At 39.4% G+C, this 25,831-nt stretch overlaps 3 protein-coding genes and 1 pseudogene across 3 annotated transcripts in view; 3 read left to right on the top strand and 1 right to left on the bottom strand.

Moving 5' to 3' along the window:
* ero1b (endoplasmic reticulum oxidoreductase 1 beta) overlaps window positions 1-957 on the bottom strand; it is a 32,968-nt gene extending 32,011 nt beyond the window's left edge. Inside the window, exon 1 of the mRNA XM_067585706.1 lies at window positions 233-957. Coding sequence (XP_067441807.1) covers window positions 233-403 — 171 coding nt within the window. The 5' untranslated portion in view covers window positions 404-957. The remainder of the gene's footprint in view (window positions 1-232) is intronic.
* Window positions 958-7,898: 6,941 nt separating this feature from the next.
* On the top strand, window positions 7,899-10,068 carry LOC137180621 (E3 ubiquitin-protein ligase TRIM21-like). Its single transcript, XM_067585986.1, has one exon. The coding sequence runs from the start codon at window positions 7,952-7,954 to the stop codon at window positions 9,593-9,595; it is 1,644 nt and encodes a 547-aa protein (XP_067442087.1). The 5' UTR covers window positions 7,899-7,951; the 3' UTR covers window positions 9,596-10,068.
* Window positions 10,069-17,348: 7,280 nt separating this feature from the next.
* On the top strand, window positions 17,349-21,555 carry LOC137180376 (E3 ubiquitin-protein ligase TRIM21-like). Its single transcript, XM_067585707.1, has 2 exons — window positions 17,349-17,825; window positions 18,548-21,555. The coding sequence occupies exon 2, from the start codon at window positions 18,557-18,559 to the stop codon at window positions 20,198-20,200; it is 1,644 nt and encodes a 547-aa protein (XP_067441808.1). The 5' UTR covers window positions 17,349-17,825; window positions 18,548-18,556; the 3' UTR covers window positions 20,201-21,555.
* Window positions 21,556-23,441: 1,886 nt separating this feature from the next.
* On the top strand, window positions 23,442-25,134 carry LOC137180622 (E3 ubiquitin-protein ligase TRIM21-like; annotated as a pseudogene).
* Window positions 25,135-25,831: the final 697 nt, after the last annotated feature.

Here is a 25,831-nt window from a genome sequence, read left to right on the forward strand (position 1 = left end):
GGATTGTAAAACATTTAAAATAGTGTAATTATGGGACTTTGACACACAGATGGAGGTGTCGCTGCTAGCATCACACACACACACACACACACGGTGACGTCAAATTAAGATGACAGCAGAAAATGCTAGAAGATTTCCTGAATGGGTCGCTGCTGTCGTGTCGCCACGTTAAAAGCTTATTACAGAACCGTTTGGACTTCAGGGTGGCCCCGGCTCTGTGGAGCTGACTGACCTGGCAGAAGCAGCTCTGGTCCGGGCTGTCCGCAGCTGCAGCTCCGCTCCGACGCTCGCTGTGCTGCGTTTGAGGCTTCACGTTGTTGTGTTGAAACCAGCCCAGAACAAAGTTCCCGAAGAACCAGGCCAACAGCAAAACACCGAAAGCCTGTAAAGTTACTTTCCACATCACTCACTGTGCTGCAGGCGCGACGGCGGGAGAAGAAAACAAACAATAAGTCAGAAGCAGTTCTGTTAGCTTCAGGCTAGCTGAAGTTAGCTTCCGCAGGCTAACAGTGGCTGTTAAAAAGTCAGAGCGGGTCGGTTAAGCTGAGCAGCCCGGTGTCTGAGGACCCTCACACGGACACGTAGACCTCTCACTCCCCTGAGAAAAGCGGGGTCAGCGTGTAAAGATCGTACATGACTGGAGAAGTTTTCTGTCCAACAGCTTCCTTCACTGTGAAGTTGGCAAACACAAGTTAGCTGTACTTCCGGTTAGATATTCCAAAATAAAATGCTTGGAATTGAGTAGAATAGAATAAAATAAAAGAATAGAATGAAGTAAAAAATGACAGAGCCCCTAAAGTCCTAAAAGGTAGTTTTTTTATCTTGTACGCACAAGATAATAACTCGTGCCCACATGATATTAACTTGTGCGCATAAGATAAAAAAAAAAAACCTTTTGAGACTTTACAGGCTCCGTAAAAACCATGGTGAAAACAAAGCAAATTGATTATTCAAATAAAGCAATGAACGCCGCCATGTTTCTAACATACTTGAGAAATCAACAAACTATTAAAAGCTATAAATGCAACTTACCCTTACCTTTTGGGATTTTAAGGGCTCCGTAAAAAAATAGAATGAACAGTGTTGACACTACTTTTAAAACTGTAGTTTACAAACTACTAGCTACTTCACAATAAAAACTAGTTAAACTACATCTTAACTTCTCTCAAAAAGATTAGCTTGTCAAATAAAAACTACTTTCAAAAAAGTAATTAAGCCACATCTACATCACTCATATTGTTACACGGAGGCACAACTGGGCAGCCCGAGGATGTGTTTCAAGAAGAGCAGAGGGAGCAACTTTTGAGCTGGAATCAGGAAAATGATCAGTTTCTAGGGAAATTCATAGTATTCAATTTTTAGTTTGTAATTAACTAAATTACATGACCCAAAGATATAGTTCACTACTGAAAAAGCTGCTGAGAAATGAATGTAGTTCCCCAACACTGAGAACAGAAAAGAATAGAATAGAATAGAATGCCTTTATTGTCATTTCACGGCAGTACAATGAGACTGAAGGTCCGAGGGGCAGATTTAGTGATTTCAGGGACCCCATGCAGGAAAACGCTGTATTGCTTTATTTTCACTCTTTCTCTAACTGGGAGTGTTGGTATTTCCTGTTGACTGTAAATATGGATGACGCGTCTCCACTTCCTGCTGTTATGTAAAAGTGAAGCCAAAATATCTTCTTTCAGAGAGCGGCCATCTTGCCTGTGTGACGTCATTTGGAGCCAAAGTCTTCGCAGCGGAGGGATGACGGCCCACGGGACAATCATGATGTCACACCCCCCCCCTTTTTTATATTATCAAATAAGTAATTAAAAACAAACTTGTCAGACAACCATATACTTTTACTTCCAGTTAGGAAGTAAAAGTATATGGTTATATGGACGCAGAGGGAAACTGTTAAATGAAATCTGTTACGTGTCAAAGTACCTGGTGAGACGTGAGAACAGATCGATGCTATACACTTACTGTTAAAGCTTTCTCTGTTCACCTTCACTTCTATAAGAATCGTTTTAAAAGTTGTACACCATCATCTGATCAGTTCATGTATTTGTAGTTTTTGTCTTTATTTGATTGTGGAAAGTTTGAAAGAAACAGGAAACAAAGGGAGAAAGAGAGAGGGAATCATACAGAACAAAGGTCAACAATTATGTATGTAGCACCAAATCACAACAGAGGTTATCTCAGGGCAGTTTTCACATAGAGCAGGTCGAGACCGAACTCTTTAATTTACAGAGACCCAACATTCCTCCATGAGCAGCACTTGGCGACTGCGGTGAGGAAAAACTCCCCTTTAACGGGAAGAAACTTCAAGCAGAACCCAGCTCTTTGTGGGCAGCCATCTGCTTTGACCAGTTGGGTTGAGAAAGAAGAAGAAGGGAGGTGGAGGAGACACAGAGAAGCATAAGAACAACAATAATAACAATAACAATGATAATAATAATAATAGAAATATGACTAACAGCAGTGGGTGTCAAAGCTGGACAGTAGCTGGTCCACAGCCGAATGTCTCCTGTGAGATGAGAAAGCACAAAACCACAGAGAGGAAGCCAAGTTAGCGACATGCATTAACAGTAGTTGAATGCTTATAGATGGAGAGGAAGAGGAGGAGGGAGGAGCTCAGTGCATCATGGGTGTCTGCCTCCTGGACCGAAACTGGAAGATGGTTCCAGAGGAGAGGGGCCTGATAGCTGAAGGCTCTGCCCCCCATTCTACTAAATCACTAGGCCACCGAGAAGCCCCTTATTATTTTATTTTGCTCCAAGGAAACAAAATCGTCTGCGGTAAGCAAAAAGGTTCCTGAAGGTTCATGTTGGGTTGTTTTAAGCAAGGCACGTAGTCCAGCATCAAGTTGAAATCTTATTCGTAAAAGACAGAGAATGTTCATATAACACAGACTGCATACACCTCTCAACATCCTCGTCTGATTTAGCAACAACTTGTAAGTTGTGATGTATGAACTGTTTCCATGTCCGAGCTGGACAGTGTCCCTTGTTGTTTGAATAATCTGAATTTTTAAAAAAAAGACTTATTTATGGTAAGTTCTTCAATATGTTAACATTAGTTCACTAATGTATCGTTACAACTTTGGTAACTTTACTCTTGCTGCTAACGTTACCCTTATCAAAGTCTGTTTATTTTATTAGCAACTTGTTACTGAGCAATGCTAACTAGCTTAAAGTTAAGTTAGTATGCTAACAATTGTGTCTGTATCATTAGCTTTAATGTTACTGACACTAAAACGCTACGTGATTGTTAACTATACTAGAGATACCAAGATAAACTACAGCCTGCATGTTTAACTATATTTTAGTAATCTGCACCAGATTAATCCTCACTGACTGCATACTGTGAACTTTACAGGCAATGAACACATCCGCTGTAGCGTTGTGACACTGGGAAGAAGAGAGTCACATAGTTTTGAACAGCTTGTTGACATAAAAAAACAAACAAACAAACAAATACACCAAGGAGCTGAAATGTGGAATAAAATTAGAGAATTACGTTACAATAGTTAAAATAATTACCAGAATATTGTCACCAAGAGGTTAACTAAACTTCTGTGGACAAAGCTCTGCTGAGAACTGCAGTGTTTGAGATTAAAAAGTGACCTTTCCTCTGGGCGGATTTGGATTGCCCAGCTTCATAGGCTCCTACCGCGCCGCTAATACCAACAAGACCATGTTCTGGTTTCCTTCGCCTCAAAGCAGCTGGTGTCAGATTGAGGCAAAGTCATGCTCCTCTTCTTCACTCCAAGCTCTTGCGCCACTTTGGTTGGTCCTCAAGGGAGTCCGGTGTGTAACAATCACTAGTTTATGCCAGCCAAGATAGATCCTTGGTACTCCTCTCTAGAGGGGAGAGACCTCCGCTGCCTGGGAGACTTGTATATAAACGGTCTGTTTTCCAGTTTCGATCAACTGTGTGAAGCTTTTAACTTGGATCACTCAGATTTTTTTAGATACTTTCAGCTACCTAACTTCAGTAAGACTCACTCCCCCCTCTTCCCTTAGATCCCTCCTCCCAGTGGAATATATCTGTTACTCAAAGCAGGAACCTTATCCGAGGGTTTGCTGGAAAAAAGAACTTTTTCAGATGATTTCTGGAAAAAGGCTCTGGGAGCTGTCAACTCCTCCTCTACCTGTGTCAGGCTCAGCCTTATACAGTTGTGTGTAGTTCATAGACTCTATTATTGTAAGGCTAAACCCTCCAAACTTTACCCGGATAAAGTGGATGAAAAATGTGAAAGATGCTCCCAAGCCCTCCTGTGATTTGACTTGTCTCAGTCTATCTGGCCTCTGGCGTTTGTTCTTTAACATGATTTGGGAAATTTTGGAGTTGAGAATCTGTTCTTCCTCTCACATAGCAATCTTTGGCAGACCCCTGGACGAAATCACTACGATGGCCACCCAATCTAATGTTATTGCCTTTGCCTCTTTAATCACCCGTAGAAAAATTCTTTGGAAATCCTCCCAGCCACCCTCTTTTAAAGCCTGGCTATGGGATATTTTGTTTCTACTTATATTGGAAAAAATAAAGTCTCATTCATTCTCACTGGAGGCCATTGATTGATTATGTTGATTACCTTCCTCCTGGTGAAACGGCACCATAGACATCGGGCTTGGGCCCATCTGGTGTGGACGGGTGCCTCGCTGTCAGCCCACCACATACACATGAAGCCTAAACAGGCCAGCAAAATGGTCTGGGTGCTAGTAAATATAAACCCTTGTCCTCCATTTGTGATTTGGAGATTTAAACGGGTGGTTATTCATGAGTAGTCATCCATTTATTCACTTACTCGCTTATTGACCTTTTATTGTTATTATTCTTTACGTAGTTAACTGTTTATTTAGTCTTTTTTTCTCTTCCATTTTTCTCCTTGATCACTTGTATTTATTCTTACGCAATGTGGTCCAATTCTGTTCTGGGAAGGGGTCTGTGGGATGGGGTAGGAGTAGGTGGAGGGGAGGTGGGCTTCGTTAAAAGGGATTTTGGGGATGTTAAAACATTAAAAAGAAAATATTGACTCCCTCAATTGCATTGTGCATTTTGCCCTGTTTTCTGTTAATAATGTGATAAAAAGTGGTCTTTACACCACAACAATAGATCTGTGTCCTGTCAGAACTCTGCAGTGTCCCACAATACAGAAATACCAACTAGGTCACAGCAAGAGAAAATTGACTTTCAAAGACCTATTTTGGTCAATAGTGTGGCATAAATAATGTCTTTCACAAAGATTACTGAACCTCATTTGGTAACACATAACAATAAGGTGTTAAACACTGTATTTCATTATTTGCATTCAGAGTGACCAGCTTACTGTACCAGGTCACTCTGACCAGAACTGAATACAACATTATTGGTCAGCTGCCAAATATTTTTCCAGCCTGCCAAGATGATCAGAGCTTATCTGACACCAGCCATCTTGATAGATATTATTATACACTAGGGATGTGCAGAGATCCCAGTATTTGTATTTGTATCTGTATTTGTATTCGAATAAAATTGGAAAGAGGCTTAAAAATCCTGTTTTTGCTTTAATTTTAGAAAATTAAAGTGTTACAATAAGTGTTCATGAATAAACTACCTTACAAAGTAGGTCCCCACATCAGGTCTTGAACTGGAGTCTCCCAGATCATAGACGACTGCGCTGACTACTGAGCTAAAACTTTACTCATCGCCTCATTGCAGACAGACCTCTACCTATTTATACACCCATAACTTCAAAGGAAATTCTTGCTTTGCACTTTTCATTTATTGCCTATTTTTTACAAACTAACTTTGTGGAAAGGAGAAGAGGAACAACAGGTTATGCAAAGTCCATTGGGAGAAATTTGCTTGTGTCAGTAGCTCAGCTTTATCTCTGGGGAACACCCCCAACAAATCATTTTAAAAATATTTGTATGAAACAAATATTCATATAAAACCCACTATTTGTACTTTGCCGAATAATGTATTTGTATTCGGGCACACCCCTACTATACACACAATGTTACTTTAAAGCTCTGTCGTTAATGTATTATATTAATGTTGTAGAGTTGTTCTGAATGTTGGATTAAGAAAAAAGTGAACTCTACTGGCTGACACTTATGTTGTTCTCTCATTGACTGAGATCCTTTGCATGAACTGTAATACCATCAATGATATTTTCAGTGTTCCTGCTAAAAACATACACACTTCATTTAAACAGATGGACATTTGCTAGTCTCAGTTAATTTATTTTCAGATAGATATCTTGAAATGCTGATCTATAGAATTTAAAATAAAAACTGCACAGGAGTTATGAATGTGCAGTCCATTACAACTTATTGCACACTGCAGACATGCGAAGCGACTTTTGCATGTATAAATTATGACAATTTAACAAAGAAGTGATTTCAGATTTAAATTCTAAAAAAGGTTCTATTTACATTTTAAGACCCAGACAGTCTAAATGTTAGCAGAAACAAGGCTAAAGCTCTCCATGTGTTTAATTAAATATGTGACTGTCTATGAGTTGGTCATCCTGTCTTTGAACGTAGGTTACAGTAGAGAGACGTCAGTGATTCATGTCAGCCTTTGGGGTTGCAGGATGTCCAGATGTGAGTCCACTGCAGCTGATCTCGCGCTCTTCAAAGCTTGTTTAACAAATAAATACAAAATATCAGACAATGCTGCTGCCTTTTCAAAAATCTATGTGTCACATTGGTTTTAAAGGTTTATAACTTTATTTTACATGTGTATTTAATACAAACTACTCTTGCAAAATGTTATATAAAGTTGCTTATGAGGCAGTGTTCACATCTTCTTCTTGTATTTGACTGTATTTGACTACTGACAATACAGCAGGTTGAGCTGAAAATCACATGATGAAATGCTAACATAATATCAACAGCTGAGTAATTAATTACTGTTTCCCATAAATCTGTATGTTGTGACCTTATCTTTTCTGATGTCTTCTGTGTTAGAACAACAATATTACCTGTTATTAAAAACTACTGCTGTAGATCAGGGAATCTGTTAGCTGGATGTCTTCTACTAGTTGATCAGATGACAACAGCTCCCTCACTCTGCATACAACACAGAAAAAGCTTTAGTGATCAGTTCACTGAAGGTTGCAGGTCCTAAATACATACAGCTATTGGCAAATTTAAGGTATCAAACTGCAGTAGATATAAAGTATAAGGAAATATGAAGACCCTAAGATATATTCTTAAATGTATGACTGACCTCTCTTTGTGAAAACTATTCAGCAACAACTAAAGGAAAGAAGAAAATACTAGAATCACATGAGGAGGTTAAATTTTACAGGATAAACAGTGAGCTGAACTTTGGACTGGCAATAGGATTTCATCAGAGCTGCAGAGGACCTGATCTGTTTTTGTGAAAACTGTTCTACGAGCTGCAATAAAAAAACACTGCAGAAAAAGGAACATAACAGAAGTTATATGTCTCCCTAAAGATCAAACTCATAGTGTGCCGGATGAATGTAACTACAGTCATATCTAAACCTGAGAGAGGAAACAAGACCTCACAAACAAGCTGCAGTAAAAAGTGGAGCCACGATGCAATGAGGAGGGCTTCAACTTCACAATCGTCAAATGAAACTGAAAGTTTGTCAGAAACACGAGGAGCTGCAGTCGACACAACTGTCTCTTTTTCTGTCTGAAGAAAAATTTAACCGAATTCTTCAGTTCTTTCTCAACAACTGACTCAAACACCGGTGAGTACAGCTGATAATATTTACTGTGTTTCAACAACCAGCAGTAACACAAAACTTACAGTTCAACAAAGATAATTACACTTTTTTCGTTTCATATTGACAATTGTCAAGTGAGGTTAAGTGACATTAAACTACAGAACTCAACATTATTTTTGTCCATGATGACAATACACAAAAAATAATGAATAATTCTGTGATGAAATATATATTTTTTCACACTTTACCTTTTGTTCTCAGTGTGTAGATATGTCTGCTGCCAGCTGTCTGCAATCTAAACATCAGTTTCTGTGCTCCATCTGTCTGGATGTGTTCACTGATCCAGTCACCACATCATGTGGACACAACTTCTGCAAAAACTGCATCACTGAACACTGGAACAGTAATGTCCAGTACCTGTGTCCAATGTGTAAAAAGGTTTTCAACACAAAACCTGAGCTTCACGTCAACACTTTGCTCTCTGAGATGGTTTCTCAGTTCAGACAGGAAGCTCAACAGAAAGCCAGCAGCAGCAGCTCAGAGCAACAAGCTGCCAAACCAGGAGAAGTTCCCTGTGACGTCTGTACTGGAACCAAACTGAAGGCCCTGAAGTCCTGTCTGGTGTGTCTGACCTCCTACTGTGAGACTCACCTGGAGCCTCATCTGACAATGTCAGGTCTGAAAAGACATCAGCTGATGGACCCTGTGGAGAACCTGGAAGACAGGATGTGTATGAAGCACGATAAACCTCTGGAGCTGTTCTGTAAGACCAACCAGACATGTGTCTGCATGCTCTGCACCTATTCTGACCACAAGACACATGAGTTTGTTCCTCTGAAAGAAGAATATGAAGGAAAGAAGGCAGAGCTGGGGAAGACAGAGGCTGAAATTCAGCAGATGATCCAGAAGAGACGATTGAAGATACAAAAGATCAAACAGTCAGTTGAGCTCAGTAAGGAAGCTGCAGACAGAGAGACAGCAGAAGGTGTTCAGGTCTTCACCGCTCTGAAGGAGTCTGTTGAGCGAGGTCAAGCAAAACTCATCAACTCAATTAAAAAAAGACAGAAAAAATCAGAGAAACAGGCTGAAGACTTCATCAAAGAGCTGGAACAGGAAATCTCTGAGCTGATGAAGAGAAGTTCTGAAGTGGAGAAGCTCTCACACTCTGAAGACCACCTCCACCTCCTCCAAAACTTCCCATCCCTGAAAGCTGCTCCACCCACCAAAGACTGGACAGAGGTCAGCATCCGTCCACCATCATATGAGGGGACTGTGGTGAGAGCTGTGGCTCAACTGGAGGAGAAGCTCAGTGAAGAGATGAAGAAGCTGGTTAAAGCTGAGCTGAAGAGGGTCCAGAAGTATGCAGTGGATGTGACTCTTGATCCTGATACAGCATATCCTGAACTCATCCTGTCTGATGATGGAAAACAAGTGAATCATGGCGATAAGAGGAAGAATCTTCCAGACAACCCAAAGAGATTTTCCGATTGTGCTAATGTTTTAGGAAAGCAGAGTTTCTCTTCAGGCAGATTTTACTTTGAGGTTCAGGTTAAAAGGAAGACTGAGTGGACTTTAGGAGTGGCCAGAGAGTCCATCAACAGGAAGGGACAAATCACTCTGAGACCTCAGGATGGTTACTGGACTATATGGATGAGAAATGGAAATGAGTACAAAGCTCTTGCTGGGCCTGATGTCGATCTCTCTCTGAAGTCTCAGCCTCAGAAGGTGGGGGTGTTTGTGGATTATGAGGAGGGTCTGGTCTCCTTTTATGACATAGACACTGTAGATCTTATCTGCAGCTTTACTGGCTGCTCCTTCACTGAGAAACTCTACCCATACTTCAGTCCCTGTCCTCATGATGGCGGTAAAAACTCTGCTCCTCTGATCATCTGTCCTGTCAATCAAACTGCCTGATCTCTTTGTATTGATTACTATTATTAAATTTATCTTTACATTGTACGGCCACTCTGTAAGTATACACCAGACAAAGTATTGATACTGCAATACTGACACAGCAGTCAGGACTTACATGGCAATGGATTAGAGACATAAAAACACACCAAACAATGATAAACTGATACATTTTTAAAAAATTCAAGGTCATTCATGTTAAAAAAAAAACAACTTACATATTCAGTAATGTACTGTGTAAACTTGTTTCATTCAGGATATGACCAATGTGGTCATTCTTGTATGACTTGTTACATCATTATTGTTTTTTGTTGTTTTCTTTTATTTTTACATGTTGGATTTTTACCTTTTACTTCTCTTTTTACTGATCCCCCCCCCCCCCCCCACTATTCATTCATTAACCTCTTCACTAGTCATGGATCCATCATGACAAATGCATGTGGAGAAAATGTGTTCAAACCAACAGAGCTGTAAAATCTATTTACTTGGAAGCAAGAGAGTATGGTTTACTCAACTGAAATTTAAATATTTCAATTAAAATATATAATCATATGTATCTAATAATACATTTCTCAATCATTTAGAAATTACCAATAACTCTACAATTTAAGTTTATTAAACTTTTAAAAAGAAGCGTCTTGGTCTGTGTTTTTTTCTGTCTTGTCTTGAGATCCAGTCTCTAGATTGTTTATCCACCTATGCACCAACACTCTGAGAAAGGCATCTGGATGTTTGAGTTCTCTTCTTAACATGAAAAGAAGAAAGAAACTTTTGACTCAAATAATGGAGCAAAATTATATCGCAGCAGACTGCTTTTCTGACAGTAAAATATTGTTTTGTGTCAGCTGTCAAAAAGCAGATTTTCATGCTAAAGACATACTTGAAAATGAACACATGCAAACAATTCAATTCAATTCAATTCAATTCAATACTTCATTGCCATATCAACACTGTTGATTTTTCTAGTTTTTGTTAGTACTCGTGCAGCTGCATTCTGGACCAGCTGGAGAGTCTTTAGAGACTTGTTAGGGCAGCCTGATAATAAGGAATTGCAATAATCCAGCCTAGAAGTAACAAATGCGTGAACTAGTTTTTCTGCATCTTTTCGGGACAGGATGTGCCTGATTTTTGTGATATTACATAAGTGAAAAATGCAGTCCTTGAGATTTGTTTTTTTTGGGAGTTAAAGGACATATCCTGATCAAAGATAACTCCCAGATTCTTTACAGTGGTACTGAGGCCAGGGTAATGCCATCAAGAGTAGTTATATCATTAGATAATGTGTTTCTAAGGTGTTTAGGACCAAGCACAATAACTTCAGTTTTGTCTGAGTTTAGTAGCAGAAAATTGCAGGTCATCCAGGTCTTTATATCCTTAAGGCAAGCTTAGAGTTTAGTTAACTGATTGGTTTCATCTGGCTTCATTGATAAATATAATTGGGTATCATCTGCATAACAATGAAAACTTATGGAGTGCTCCGAATAATATTACCTAAAGGGAGCATATATGAGGTGAATAGTATTGGTCTAAGCACAGAACCTTGTGGAACTCCATGTCTAACTTTTGCATGCGTGGAGAATTCATCATTAACGTGTACAAACTGGAATCAATCTGATAAATAGGACTTAAACCAGTTTAATGCAGTTCCTTTAATGCCAATTAAATGTTCCAGTCTCTGTAATAGAATGTGATGGTCAATGGTGTCAAAATTACCCATTATCATCTTGTGGGGAAAAAAACCTAAAGAGCTTTGTGCTGCTACATTTGTTTTAAAGTGCTTGTTGTGTTGTGCTGCTACCTACCTACTTTTAAAGTGCTTGTTGACCATGCTTGCTCTGCTACTGCAAGTTCTTGTGTGTCAGAGATCAAGAATTGAACAGCCTCAGGACATGTGCTGTTTCTGAGGCGAGACGTCCTACGCTGAAGACTCTCGAGTTTCCTTCCTGAGGGGAGGGGTTTGAAGAGGGAGCTAGCAGTGTAAGAGGGGTTGATTACCACCTCCTGCAATTTGCGTCTGATACGTGTGGCTTATAGGTCACAGCCAATGATCTTAGAAGCTGTGCGCACCACTCTTTCAAACTGTCCCCTCTCAAGGACGGTTGTGTTGCCATTCCACACTGTGACTGAGAATTTGAGGACACTCTCCACAGTAGCACTGAAGAAGTGCAGCATCGCCTCCCTAGTCACACCAAACTTTTTAAGCTGGCATAGAAAGTGAAGCCTCTGGTGGGCCTTATTGATTATGTGGCTGATGTTAACCTCCCACACAGTGTGTGGCATATGGTGGTGCCAAGGAATTTAAAAGTGTCAACCCTCTCCACTATCTAATCATTAATGACCAATGGAGGGAGGACCTCCTTACCCCTCCAGAAGTCAACTATCATTTATTTTTTATTAGCAATGTTTAAAACCAGGTTGTTTGCCTTACACCACTCCACTAGGGCTCCAACCTCAGCACTATAACCTGATTAGTCACCATTCCTTACCATACTTGACACTGTTGTGTCATTAACAAATTTAATAATCTGCACAGATTCAGAATGATATAGACAATCGCTAGTATAAGGAGTACAGCAGAGGTGAGAGATCACAAACCTGAGGGGCCCCAGTGTTGAGGGTCGTAGGCCTAGAGGACATGTTACCTACCTTAACCACCTACTTCATATCAGACAGAAAATTTAAAATCCAGTTGCATAGACACTGATTAATTCCCAACACCTGGAGTTTATCGTTTATAAATAGTTAGTAAACATATATAAGGTATTTTCACAATGTTCATGTAGAAATATTTCTCTTTCTAATACTGTCTAGAATAAAATATGTATTAAATAAACAAACAATCATATTCTACATACTGTATAATCAGTCATCTACCACATATCCTGTTAACATCCATAAACTGTTTATATTCTAAATTTGTTATTATTCTATTTTAGATAGCCTACATCAATGTGATTTCTACAGTTCAATATCCAAATCATCATCATATTATGTGGGACATGACTGGAAACTCCCATTTCATCTCCACCACCACCAAACAGGCATCTTCAGATTAAACTAAAAATTTGTCAGAGTGACACAAAACTGCAGTCAAGACACGTCTCTGTGTTTCTGTTGTTGGGTCTCACCAGCCGACCACATGTTTCAAGACTCCAAGAAACAAAGGGAGTCCTCAAGAAACTTTCTCCAGGCATTGGTTGTTCACACCCAAGCATGACCTCCACCCATGGACCCAGGTTAACAAAACTAGAGGTTCCCCTCTTCTCTTCTTTCTTTCCCCTCACATCTGCCGTGGGAGCAGCCCTGCTGCCCAGCTCTCTGCTCTCTCTGCTCTCTCGTGTGGCCTGCTCACAGCAGACACATACAGACACAAACTCTTTTCTTTACAGCAGAAGACGTGAAAGCCTGCCTAAGACTGAATAACTAAGTTATCTAGTGCCAGCTGCTACCACACAAGTCTGCTGGTTGATTTAACAAGCACATGAGCCAAGAACCAGAGTTAGCCTGTTGCCTCAAAAGATCACCCTCACAACTGTCCAAAGGGAGGTGACAAAATGCAGCATAGGGACACTGAGTGCAACCGCCATGTCCACCAACTGCATCAAGATAGGCATTCACATAATAGAAGCAGTAGAAGGCCATACGCAGAGATTCTGGCCCAGAAGTGTGACCAGACAGTGGACAGATTGGACGATGACTGCAGCATCTCTGACCACAGTTCAAAACATGGTCACTATCCATCAGACAGTGACAGCAACTCTGAATGTCTCTCTCCCTCTGGCTACACAGAGCATTACAGCACTTAGCCCCAAGTTAAAAACCTAAGGCACAAGAGCCCCAAAGCTCACTTCTCATGATCCTAGATAACAACACAGTCTACCCTTGTGTATGTGTGTGTGTGTTTGATAATTATTAATTATTGCTGATAGCCGAACTTGTAGCCAAGGCCCAACACTGTCTTTAGAAAACTTTACCTGAGTTCAAAGATCTTTCTCAACAACCTGTCAGAATCTTTGCAAACACTGGTGAGTACAAGAAGAAAACATTTACTGTATTTCAGCAGGTTTTTAAACAAAACTTCAACTCAGATATGAGATTTTAAACTCTTTTCATTTCATAATGACTCTTGTCAAAAGGACAGGTCAGTTAAGTGAAATTCAAATGTGCTAAACTTTAAAGAAACAGGCTGAAAGAGCTGGAACAGGAAATCTTTGAGCTGATGAAGAGAAGTGCTCACGCTCTGAAGACCACATCCACCTCTTCCAAAATGTCCTGTCCCTGAAAGCTACTCCACGCACCAAAAACTGGACAGAGGTCAGCGTCCGTCCACCATCGTATGAGGGGACAGTGGTGAGAGCTGTGACTCAACTAGAGGAGACGCTCAGTAAAGAGATGAAGAAGCTGTCTGAGGCTGAGCTGAAGAGGGTCCAGCAGTATGCAGTGGATGTGACTCTTGATCCTGATACAGCACATCCTCATTGCATCCTATTTGATGATGGGAAACAAGTAGACAGTGGTGATGTGAAGAAGAATTTCCCATACAACCCAAAGAGATTTACACGTTATGCAAGTGTTTTAGGAAAGCAGAGTTTCTCTTCAGGCAGATTTTACTTTGTTTGGTTCAGGTTAAAGGAAAAACTGCCTGGGAGTAGTCACACTGAAACCTCAGAATGTTTACTTGACTATGTGGTTGAGAAATGGAAATGAGTACAGAGCTTGTAATAACCCTCCATTTGATTTCTCTCTGAAGTCTCAGCCTCAGAAGGCCCATTACAAGCACTGAGTAAGTGCGTTGAACAAATCAACGATTGAATGTGCCAGAATTTTCTTCATTAAACAAAGACAAAACTGAAGTAATTGTTTTTGGAGCCAAGGCTCAGCTTCAAACAATAATGTTAAAAACCACAAACTAAGCCAGAAATCTTGGTGTAGTCATGAACTCAGACCTGAATTTCAACAGCCACATTAAGACAATTATAAAATCAGCGTATCACCTGAAGTATATATCAAGAATTAAAGTACTTATGTCTCAGCAGGATTTGGTCAAATTTGTCCATGCATTTATCTCCTGTAGACTTGACTACTGTAATGGTGTCCTCACAGGTCTCCCTATCAGACAGCTGCAGCTTATTCAGAAGAGTCCTCACTAAGACCAAGAAAGTGGATCATATCACCACAGAATTGATTTTAAAATACTGCTGTTGGTTTATGAAGCACTGAATGATTTAGAACCAAAATACATTTCTGATCTTCTGCTACATTATGAACCATCCAGACCTCTGAAGTGGTCTGGATCAGGTCTGCTTTCTGTTCCCAGAGTCAAAACTAAACATGGAGAAGCAGCGTTCAGTTTTTATGCTCCACATATCTGGAACAAACTCCCAGAAAACTGCAGGTCTGCTGCAACTTGCAGGTCTTTTAAATCAAAGATGAAGACTTTTCTGTTTGCCACTGCCTTTTATCAAATAATTATTCATTTATTACACTGCACTGTAACTTTTATTCTTGTATTTTATACCTGTCTATTTTATCTTGTTTTTGTTTTCTGTTCTTGTAGCTCTTTAATGATGTTTTTGATTGTATTTAAATGTCCTTTTATTGTGTGATTCTTTTGTACTTCATGCGCTGAGAGGCATCAGGGAGAGCGCATAATTAAAGCACCCCAAATAACAATCACTCTGACAAAACACTCAACACAGAGTGAGTCCTAGAAAAACAAGACATTTTTCTTTAATACAATTGATGAAAAAAGAATAATCCAACTCTGCGGATACCTCACTGTATCCTGTAACATATCTTGAAATATACAAATTGATGGATTAAAATTAAATTTCACCCCAAAACCTCCGATAACCAATGTTCTATATCAAACCAAATCTTCTGAATTTTTGCTACAGTCCCAAAAAAGCTGTAAGACTTTATTTCTTGTACAGTAGGTTCTGCACATTATTTTATATTGGATTAAATGCAAATTTTCATTGGCTGTAATATCTCTCATTAAATTCCAACATTCCCTCCATCTTAAATTAATATCGTTTCTCTTTAAATCTTGGTTCCACAAAAACTGATACTTAAACACTGGAAATGTATATACCCTCTTATACTACTACACTGGAAAAAAAGAAATGTGTTACTATTTGAACATGGAAAAGACAATAGTCACCGAAATGAACAAATGAGCCCAATTTGAAATCATATGGGGAGAAGTATTACAAGCATTGAATAGGCTACATAAAAAAACATGGCCTTCATACTTAAACCTGGTTTCAGGTTCTTTGGTTTTTATTTGGTTTTGGCTTTTTCTAGTATTTCTTTTTTTGCTAGAATGTAGGACAGGTGGACAATAATGCCACCTAGAACATAACAATCGAGTGGTCAGAATCAAGAGGATCATGTTGTTGAAGATTCAGTTGGTGAAGGATAGATAGGGTACTCCATAGAGAGGAATGGTATTCCAGTTATATATAATGTATGTGTATGTTCTTTTATATTTAACATATTTCATTTAAGTTGATCAGATATGAAGATACTGAGATTGAGCTTGTTTGTTTGATGTGTGGGGTAAATGTGTGTTGTATTATGTTATGTTTTGTTTTGTTTTTTTTGTTTTACTTTGTCATTAAGATTGAGGGTTTTTGTTTTGTTGGTGTGAGAAGTGTGTATTTTATATATAGAGAAATCTAAATAAAATCGTATAAAAAAAATGAAAAAATAAAAGATATCCACAGATAGAAACAGATGAAAGAACAGGGGGTGTTAACAGATAATTCAAGTTAGTTATTATAGTTATAATTACTATTAAAATAAGTTCTTGCTCAAATCATCAACATCTTGAGATATGAGTGAAAATTAGGCTATTGTTCTTGCAACTGCATTTATAAAAATTTTTTATTATATGGAGCAGAGCAAGTGGACCCAAATCCAGGAGACCGTAGGCAGAGCAAAGCTGAAGAATAATGTCTTTATTCCAGGCTCGGATTTACAGTTTTTATTTTTTTAAGTATGATGATTGATATTTATATAGGTAAGGTATCTTCACAAGCCATTTTTGGCTTCTGACCTCTCCTGCGCAATGTTAAAACTTTTTAAATATTTACTGTCTTTTTTATTTATGTGCAAATACATGAAACAAAATATCATCTCAGTAATAATTATGTGAAAAAAGACTATATCTTAGAGTCATAAAGAAACAACAGTTCAAAGTTCAGCTCACTGTTTGTCCTGTAATATTTTAACCCTGCTAATGTTTAATAAGAAAACACATTAGATTATGTTATATTGTTATTATGTTAAAACTTGCATAAAGATAATGGTCCAACAGGAGAAGAAGCCCCTCAAAACAAGAACTAATGAACTAATTTCTCAATGTATGCCTCAATATTCTACACCAGTGTTATTAGAATATAATGGAGATATTGTTCTTAATGAATGATGAATATGTTTAAGCTTTAAAACAAATGTGCCCAAAGTCAGATGACAGCACAATAAATTTCCTGTTTGTGGCGGTGTTTTATTTTGCTATCAGTCTTCCTATCAAAGTCACTGAGGTTTACACAAGTTGTATGTGTTTCCCCCCTGTGTCCAGCAGAGGTTAGTATAACAGCACACATCAGGAGGACAGTTTGTTTAAGGCAGGGACAGACTCATGGATGTTTAAAGAAATTGGATACAGCATCGGAGGCAGGGCCCCATTCATTCCCATGAAAGTTGCTCAGTGGCCCCAATGACCCCATGGAGCATGCTAACTTCTGGTTTAGCCCTCCGGCTAACTTGAATGGGGATAAAATGATTCAACTGTGTGGCTCTGCTAGGCTATCAAAATTTGATCGGACTGAATGGATCAAATTCTGATAATGAAATGAGTCATTTTGTGGGGGTTGTGACACTCAAAAAAATGTATCTGCTGATTTACAGATGTCTCTTTCACAATGTAAGTCTATTGGAATAAGTCTTTTTGGGCCCAATAGCATCACGTGATGTTGTAATGACACGGTTTGGCCACTATATCAAATTGACTTCAAAGCCCAGAACTCTTCCTGTATTCAGTTCTCTTTATACATGCATGAACAGACTGCACACACCTCTCAACTTCCTCATCTGATTCAGCAACAACTACAGGAGAGAAGAGAGTTAACACAGAGGAGCTGCAGTCGACACAATTGTCTCTGTTGCTGTCTGAAGAAAAATTAAATTGAGTTCTTCAGTTCTTTCTCAACAACTGACTCAAACACTGGTGAGTACAGCTGATAATATTTACTGTTTCAACAACCAGCATTAACACAAAACTTACAGTTCAACACAGACAAGTACACGCTTGAGCTCATGAGCTGAACTTTGGACTGACAGTATGATTGTTACAGAGTTGTAAAGTTGTAAAGGATTGTAAAGGGATTGATGTCAGTCTGTAAACAGTGCCACACATCTTGTGTCAAATGCATGTCACTATAATCGCGTCCAAGCAATAGAACTGGAGTATGAGATAAGGCAGAACTGGAGATACAGGACAGGTTCAGTGTCACACTCTTCAGATTAAACTGTTTGTCAGAGTGACACAAAGCTGCAGTTGAGACACGTGTTTCGGCAGGTTTTCACGCAAGACTTCAGCTTTACTCAGAAAGAAAATTTAACTCTTTTCATTTCATAATGACTGTGGTCAAAACGACAGTTCAGTTAAGTGAAATTCAAATTTGCTAAACTTTATATTCCAGTAATCACACAATGAATAATCAAACCTTCTGTAAATAAATTGTCTTTCTTTTCTTTCACACAACATAAAATGGGTGTTGTCTCTTAAGGGTTCATAACATTATTTGCTTTGCCAGTTTTCTTTCTGCCCTCCTTCCTGTTGTTGGTGCCTGGTATCTTTCATGTGAGCATACTTTGATATTTATAAACCAATTATGAAGAATTCTTTAATAACATTTTTAATTTTTACAATTTACCTTTTCCTCTCAGTGTGTAGATATGTCTACTGCCAGCTGTCTGCGATCTGAAGATCAGTTTCTGTGCTCCATCTGTCTGGATGTGTTCACTGATCCAGTCACCACATCATGTGGACACAACTTCTGTAAAAACTGCATCACTGAACACTGGAACAGTAATGACCAGTACCTGTGTCCCATCTGTAAGGAAGTTTTTATCACAAGACCTGAGCTGCATGTCAATACTTTGCTCTCTGGGATGGTTTCTCAGTTCAGACAGGAAGCTCAACAGAAAGCCAGCAGCAGCAGCTCAGAGCAACAAGCTGCCAAACCAGGAGAAGTTCCCTGTGACATCTGTACTGGAACCAAACTGAAGGCCCTGAAGTCCTGTCTGGTGTGTCTGGCCTCCTACTGTCAGACTCACCTGGAGCCTCATCTGACAGCTTCTCGTCTGAAAAGACATCAGCTGATGGACCCTGTGGAGAACCTGGAAGACAGGATGTGTATGAAGCACGATAAACCTCTGGAGCTGTTCTGTAAGACCGACCAGACATGTGTCTGCATGCTCTGCTCTGTTTTAGACCACAACACACATGAGTTTGTTCCTCTGAAAGAAGAATATGAAGGAAAGAAGGCAGAGCTGGGGAAGACAGAGGCTGAAATTCAGCAGATGATCCAGAAGAGACAACTGAAGATTCAAGAGATCAAACACTCGGTTGACCTCAGTAAGAAGGATGCAGACAGAGAGATAGCAGAAGGTGTTCGGGTCTTCAATGTTCTGAAGGAGTCTATTAAGAGAGGCGAGGAAATTGTCAAAACAATCAAAGAGAGGCAGAAAACGACAGAGAAACAGGCTGACGTCTTCATCAAAGAGCTGGAACAGGAAATCTCTAAGCTGATGAAGAGAAGCTCTGAGGTGAAGCAGCTCTCACGCTCTGAAGACCACCTCCACCTCCTCCAAAACTTCCCGTCCCTGAAAGCTGCTCCACCCACCAAAGACTGGACAGAGGTCAGCGTCCGTCCACCATCATATGAGGGGACTGTGGTGAAAGCTGTGGCTCAGGTGGACAAGACGCTCAGCAAAGAGATGAGGAAGCTGTTCACTGAGGCTGAGCTGAAGAGGGTCCAGCAGTATGCAGTGGATGTGACTCTTGATCCTGATACAGCACATCCTAAACTCATCTTGTCTGGTGATAGAAAGAAAGTAAATCATGGTGATGCGAAGAAGAATCTCCCAGACAACCCAAAGAGATTTACACGTTATGCAAATGTTTTAGGAAAGCAGAGTTTCTCTTCAGGCAGATTTTACTTTGAGGTTCAGGTTAAAGGGAAGACTGACTGGACTTTAGGAGTGGCCAGAGAGTCGATCAACAGGAAGGGAGAAATCCGACTGAGCCCTCAGAATGGTTACTGGTGTATATGGTTAAGAAATGCCAGTGTGTACGAAGCTCTTACTGGTGTTTTAATTGATCTCTCTCTGAAGTCTCAGCCTCAGAAGGTGGGGGTGTTTGTGGATTATGAGGAGGGTCTGGTCTCCTTTTATGACGTAGATGCTGCAGCTCTTATCTACTCCTTTACTGGCTGCTCCTTCACTGAGAAACTCTACCCATACTTCAGTCCCTGGCTGAATGATGGTGGTAAAAACTCCGCCCCTCTGATCATCTGTCCTGTCAATCAAACTGCCTGATCTATTTTTTAATGATCAACATCTGACTAAGTATTTCCAATAATACTTATTAAATCAATTTCTATATCTAATGCCCACTGCGCGAATATACACCAGACAAAGTATTGATACTACAACACTGGCACAGCAGTCAATACCAGGATATTGATGGATTAGACACATAAAAACAAAACAAACTGATCATTTTTTAAATGAATAGATTCACTGTCATTCATGGTAAGAAATGCACATATTCATTGGTAAAGTACAGTGTAAACTTGTTTCCATCAGGATATGATTAATGTGGTAATTCTATTATGATTTATTATAGCATTGTCTTGTTTGATGTATTTTGGATTTTTATCTTTTACTGCATCAATGCAGAGGCCCACTATTGATTCATTAACCTCTTCACCACTGGTTAATGTGTCTACAGTGATGTAACATGTATCAAAATTTTATTCTTGTATGAAATGCTGGTATATACATATGTAGTCATTCAAATCCATATCAATCAGAAGTTAATAATAAATCTGCAATGTTAAGTTTCAATAAACCCTTAATAAGAAACATCTTGGTCTGTGTGTTTTTGCTCAGTCTGGTCTTTAGATCCAGCAAGCACCAGATAGTTATCAGAAATGGGTCCTTTTTCACCCGTGGGCACTTCTTTTTACATGGTCATAGATTAGAAGGCTTTTTTTTTTTTTTTGGTACATTTGAGTTTGGCCAAGTAACGATAATTTTCTTCATCTGGTAACCCTGAGTAATACTGGCTAGACATAATTTTAACTAGCTAGCTAATGTAATTTACCTGTTATTTAGTTTGCTTGATATTAGAACTGTTAAAAGGCCGAGATGTCCCTTTACTGAGAATCAGTGCCCACCATTGGACCAATAAGAATTGAGTGTTCAGCCAAGCCATTGTATAATCCCATTATAACAAACACACGTATGCCAATGTATCACATAACCAATAAACAAAATGATGCATAATGATTACAATCAAATGGACTATTAATCTGTACCTGTACTGTGGGTCTAAAGCAGTATGAGGAGTGATCTGTTCTGACAAGATCCCACAGAAAAGGCTTTTTGGGGAGGAAGTTAAACAACAAGATCAAATAAATAATAGAATCACAAATATTATATCTTATACACCTTCAGTGTGAGGGAAATGGTACAGACTCACTGCAACTTACATGTTAATTTTAATATACAGTATATTAGTTGATGTCATGAGCTGCTCTTTGTTCATAACCTGGTAGATCAGAGGGTTTCTTTTTTGGTGTGGCGCCTTCTCTGATAGAAAAAAGTTGAATAAGAGTAAACCACAGCATGAGTCCCAATGGTTGAAATTATTTACCACAGCCATAAATGTCCACTACATTACACAGTCTGTTCCTGGCTCAGTCTGACCCCTAGTGGACAGAAACTACATGAAATAAAGAGATGATTCGGGTTATGTTTAATCAATCAATTTTCAACAACTGAAACACTCGTAAAATGTATTTTTATTTCCACATGACACTTGATTATGTGATACGTCCATGCAAAATTAAAGATGATCAAACTTACTGTATGTTCTTATAAAGTCTGTGCACCATTCAGGAGACATTGTGCGTCTGAATGACTGTTGAGAGGCAGCACGGTTCAAGTGTGTGAATATCTGCATGTTCAAACACTAACATGCACACACACACACACACACACACACACACACATATTTTGTTTGTGCTTATGCCTGTAAGACCAGTTCAACTTGCTAGGAATGCAAAAGGTACAGTACACATGCAGGTCACACACACACACTCAGCATAGTGTTACTGATATGCAGTATGAGCAGCAACCATCCATAAAGTAGTGCTGCTTAATGATAAGGTGACAGGTGGCAGAATACAATGTATGATTTACTTCTGTTAATGTTAAAAGCACTTTGTACTGTGTACAAAGGGTAAATTTGTTTCTTCCTCTGCATATATATACCTCTCACCAAGAAAATTCAATTTACCAAAGTTTACTTGTAAACTATCAGAATGTGGAGGCAAACAGCCAAGTGTTCATTCCCATGAAATTCTCAGTGGCGCATGAAGCCAAGAAAGCCACTTCTTGAAAACATGTGCTAGCTCTATGGGCCCAATGCACCCATGAATCATGCTCATTAGAGACTTTTTGTGGGGTTGTTACACTCAAAAAAATGTATCTGCTGATTTACAGACATTTCTTTCACAATGTAATCTGTGGGAAAAGTCTTTTTGGGCGCAATAGCGTCACGTAATGTTGTAATTACACGGTTTGGCCACTATATCAAATTGACTTCAAAGCCCAGCGCTCTTCCTGTATTTAGTTCTCTTTATACATCCATGAACAGACTGCACACACCTCTCAACTTCCTCATCTGATTCAGCAACAACTACAGGACAGAAGAGAGTTAACACAGAGGAGCTGCAGTCGCCACAATTGTTTCTGTTTCCGTCTGAAGAAAAATTAAATCGAGTTCTTCAGTTGTTTCTCAACAACTGACTCAAACACTGGTGAGTACAGCTGATAATATTTACTGTTTCAACAACCAGCATTAACACAAAACTTACAGTTCAACACAGACAAGTACACGCTTGAGCTTGTGAGCTGACCTTTGGACTGACAGTATGATTGTTACAGAGTTTTTGAATTGTAAAGGATCTGTTGTTTCTGATCATACGATATATTCCTACATGTGGCACTGACGTCAGTCTGTAAACAGTGCCACACATCTTGTGTCAAATGCATGTCACCATAATCACGTCCAAGCAATAGAACTGGATTATGAGATAAGGCAGAACTGGAAATACAGGACAGGTTCAGTGTCAGACTCTTCAGATTAAACTGTTTGTCAGAGTGACACAAAGCTGCAGTTGAGACACGTCTCTGTGTTTCTGTCTTTAGAAAACTTTACCTGAGTTTAAAGATCTTTCTCAACAACACTGGTGAGTACAGAAGAAAACATTTATTGTGATTCAGCAGGTTTTCACACAAAACATAATGTAAAATAAAACCTTCTGTAAATAAATATTCTTTCTTTTCTTTCACACAACATAAAATGGGTGTTGTCTCTTAAGGGTTCATAACATTATTTGCTTTGCCAGTTTTCTTTCTGCCCTCCTTTCAGTTGTGGGTGCCTGGTATCTTTCTTGTGAGCATACTTTGATATTTATAAACCAATTATGACAAATTATTTAATCATCTTTATTTTTTACGATTTAACTTTTCTTCTCAGTGTGTAGATATGTCTGCTGCCAGCTGCCTGCGATCTGAAGATCAGTTTCTGTGCTCCATCTGTCTGGATGTGTTCACTGATCCAGTCACCACATCATGTGGACATAACTTCTGCAAAAACTGCATCACTGAACACTGGAATACTAATGACCAGTACCTGTGTCCCATCTGTAAAGAAGTTTTTACCAGAAGACCTGATTTGAGAGTCAATACTTTGCTCTCTGGGATGGTTTCTCAGTTCAGACAGGAAGCTCAACAGAAAGCCAGCAGCAGCAGCTCAGAGCAACAAGCTGCCAAACCAGGAGAAGTTCCCTGTGACGTCTGTACTGGAACCAAACTGAAGGCCCTGAAGTCCTGTCTGGTGTGTCTGGCCTCCTACTGTGAGACTCACCTGGAGCCTCATCTGACAGCTTCTCGTCTGAAAAGACATCAGCTGATGGACCCTGTGGAGAACCTGGAAGACAGGATGTGTATGAAGCACGATAAACCTCTGGAGCTGTTCTGTAAGACCGACCAGACATGTGTCTGCAAGTTCTGCCCTATTTTAGACCACAAGACACATGATGTTGTTCCTCTGAAAGAAGAATATGAAGGAAAGAAGGCAGAGCTGGGGAAGACAGAGGCTGAAATTCAGCAGATGATCCAGAAGAGACGACTGAAGATTCAAGAGATCAAACACTCAGTTGACCTCAGTAAGAAAGATGCAGACAGAGAGATTGCAAAGAGTGTTCGAGTCTTTTATGTTCTGAAGGAGTCTATTAAGAGAGGCGAGGAAACTGTCAAAACAATCAAAGAGAGGCAGAAAATGACAGAGAAACAGGCTGAAGACTTCATCAAAGAGCTGGAACAGGAAATCTCTGAGCTGATGAAGAGAAGCTCTGAGGTGAAGCAGCTTTCACACTCTGAAGACCACCTCCACCTCCTCCAAAACTTCCCGTCCCTGGAAGCTGCTCCACCCACCAAAGACTGGACAGAGGTCAGCGTCCGTCCACCATCATATGAGGGGACTGTGGTGAGAGCTGTGGCTCAGCTGGAGGAGACGCTCAGTAAAGTGATGAAGAAGCTGTCTGAGGCTGAGCTGAAGAGGGTCCAGCAGAATGCAGTGGATGTGACTCTTGATCCTGATACAGCAAATCCTCATCTCATCCTGTCTGATGATGAGAAACAAGTGAACTGTGGTGATGTGGAGAAGAATCTCCCAGACAGCCCAAAGAGATTTACACGTTATGTAAGTGTTTTAGGAAAGCAGAGTTTCTCTTCAGGCAGATTTTACTTTGAGGTTCAGGTCAAAGGGAAGACTGAATGGGATTTAGGAGTGGCCAGAGAGTCGATCAACAGGAAGGGAGTAGTCACACTGAAACCTCAGAATGGTTACTGGACTGTATGAGAAATGGAAATGAGTATAGAGCTTGTAATGACCCTCCATTTGATTTCTCTCTGAAGTCTCAGCCTCAGAAGGTGGGGGTGTTTGTGGATTATGAGGGGGGTCTGGTCTCCTTTTATGATGTAGATGCTGCAGCTCTTTTCTGCTCCTTCACTGGCTGCTCCTTCACTGAGAAACTCTACCCATACTTCAGTCCCCGTCCTAATGATGGTGGTAAAAACTCCGCCCCTCTGATCATCTGTCCTGTCAATCAAACTGCCTGATCTATTCTTTATGATCCCTTTTATGATCCCCCCTAGTTGTCATGTAAATACAAGAAGAACGGTATAACTTTCATAATTGTGTGACTATCTACTAAAGAGATATAGGACTTTGATTTTATTAATTTTATACTAAAGGTAACAATATTGCCCTCTAGTGACAAGAGTTGAATCCCCTTATGTTAAGAGTTGATGAATGTTTGGTAACCATGTATGTGTATTTTAAAATCACCCAAGTGTTTAACTTCTGATCTATTAACCTCATAGACAATCATATTTTAGTAGTTAAATTAGAAAAGTAGTTATATTTAAAGAAATAAGTTTCTGAAGTAATAGGAATGTTTGAAGGACTTCAGTTTCATTTTATTGTTAAACAATGGTCACATTGAATGCTTTTGTATTATGAAGTAAGAGTTATATTGAACTTATATTTAAATATGGTTCTGAAAGTAATCTAATCACAGAAGTGTTGCCTAACTTTAGTTACTTTCAGTATAGTATTAAACTTTATTTAGTAGATGGTTTAAGATTTGTAGATAGTTTGAGAAAGTTGAATCAATGACGGTTGTATGCTTAAACATCATTAAGTGTTAATATGAAGGTTAATGTTTGTTATGTCATTAGAATAACTGACTTATGAAATATATGTAAACTGTTTAATTGTTTTCTTGAATGGTTTTACAAATATGATACAAGCTGCAGGACCGTTATTAATCAGAAAATATCATGAAATGCTTGAACAGTATGAAATACTAA

This window comes from Thunnus thynnus, chromosome 3 (assembly GCF_963924715.1).
Source record: "Thunnus thynnus chromosome 3, fThuThy2.1, whole genome shotgun sequence".
NCBI lineage: Eukaryota > Metazoa > Chordata > Actinopteri > Scombriformes > Scombridae > Thunnus > Thunnus thynnus.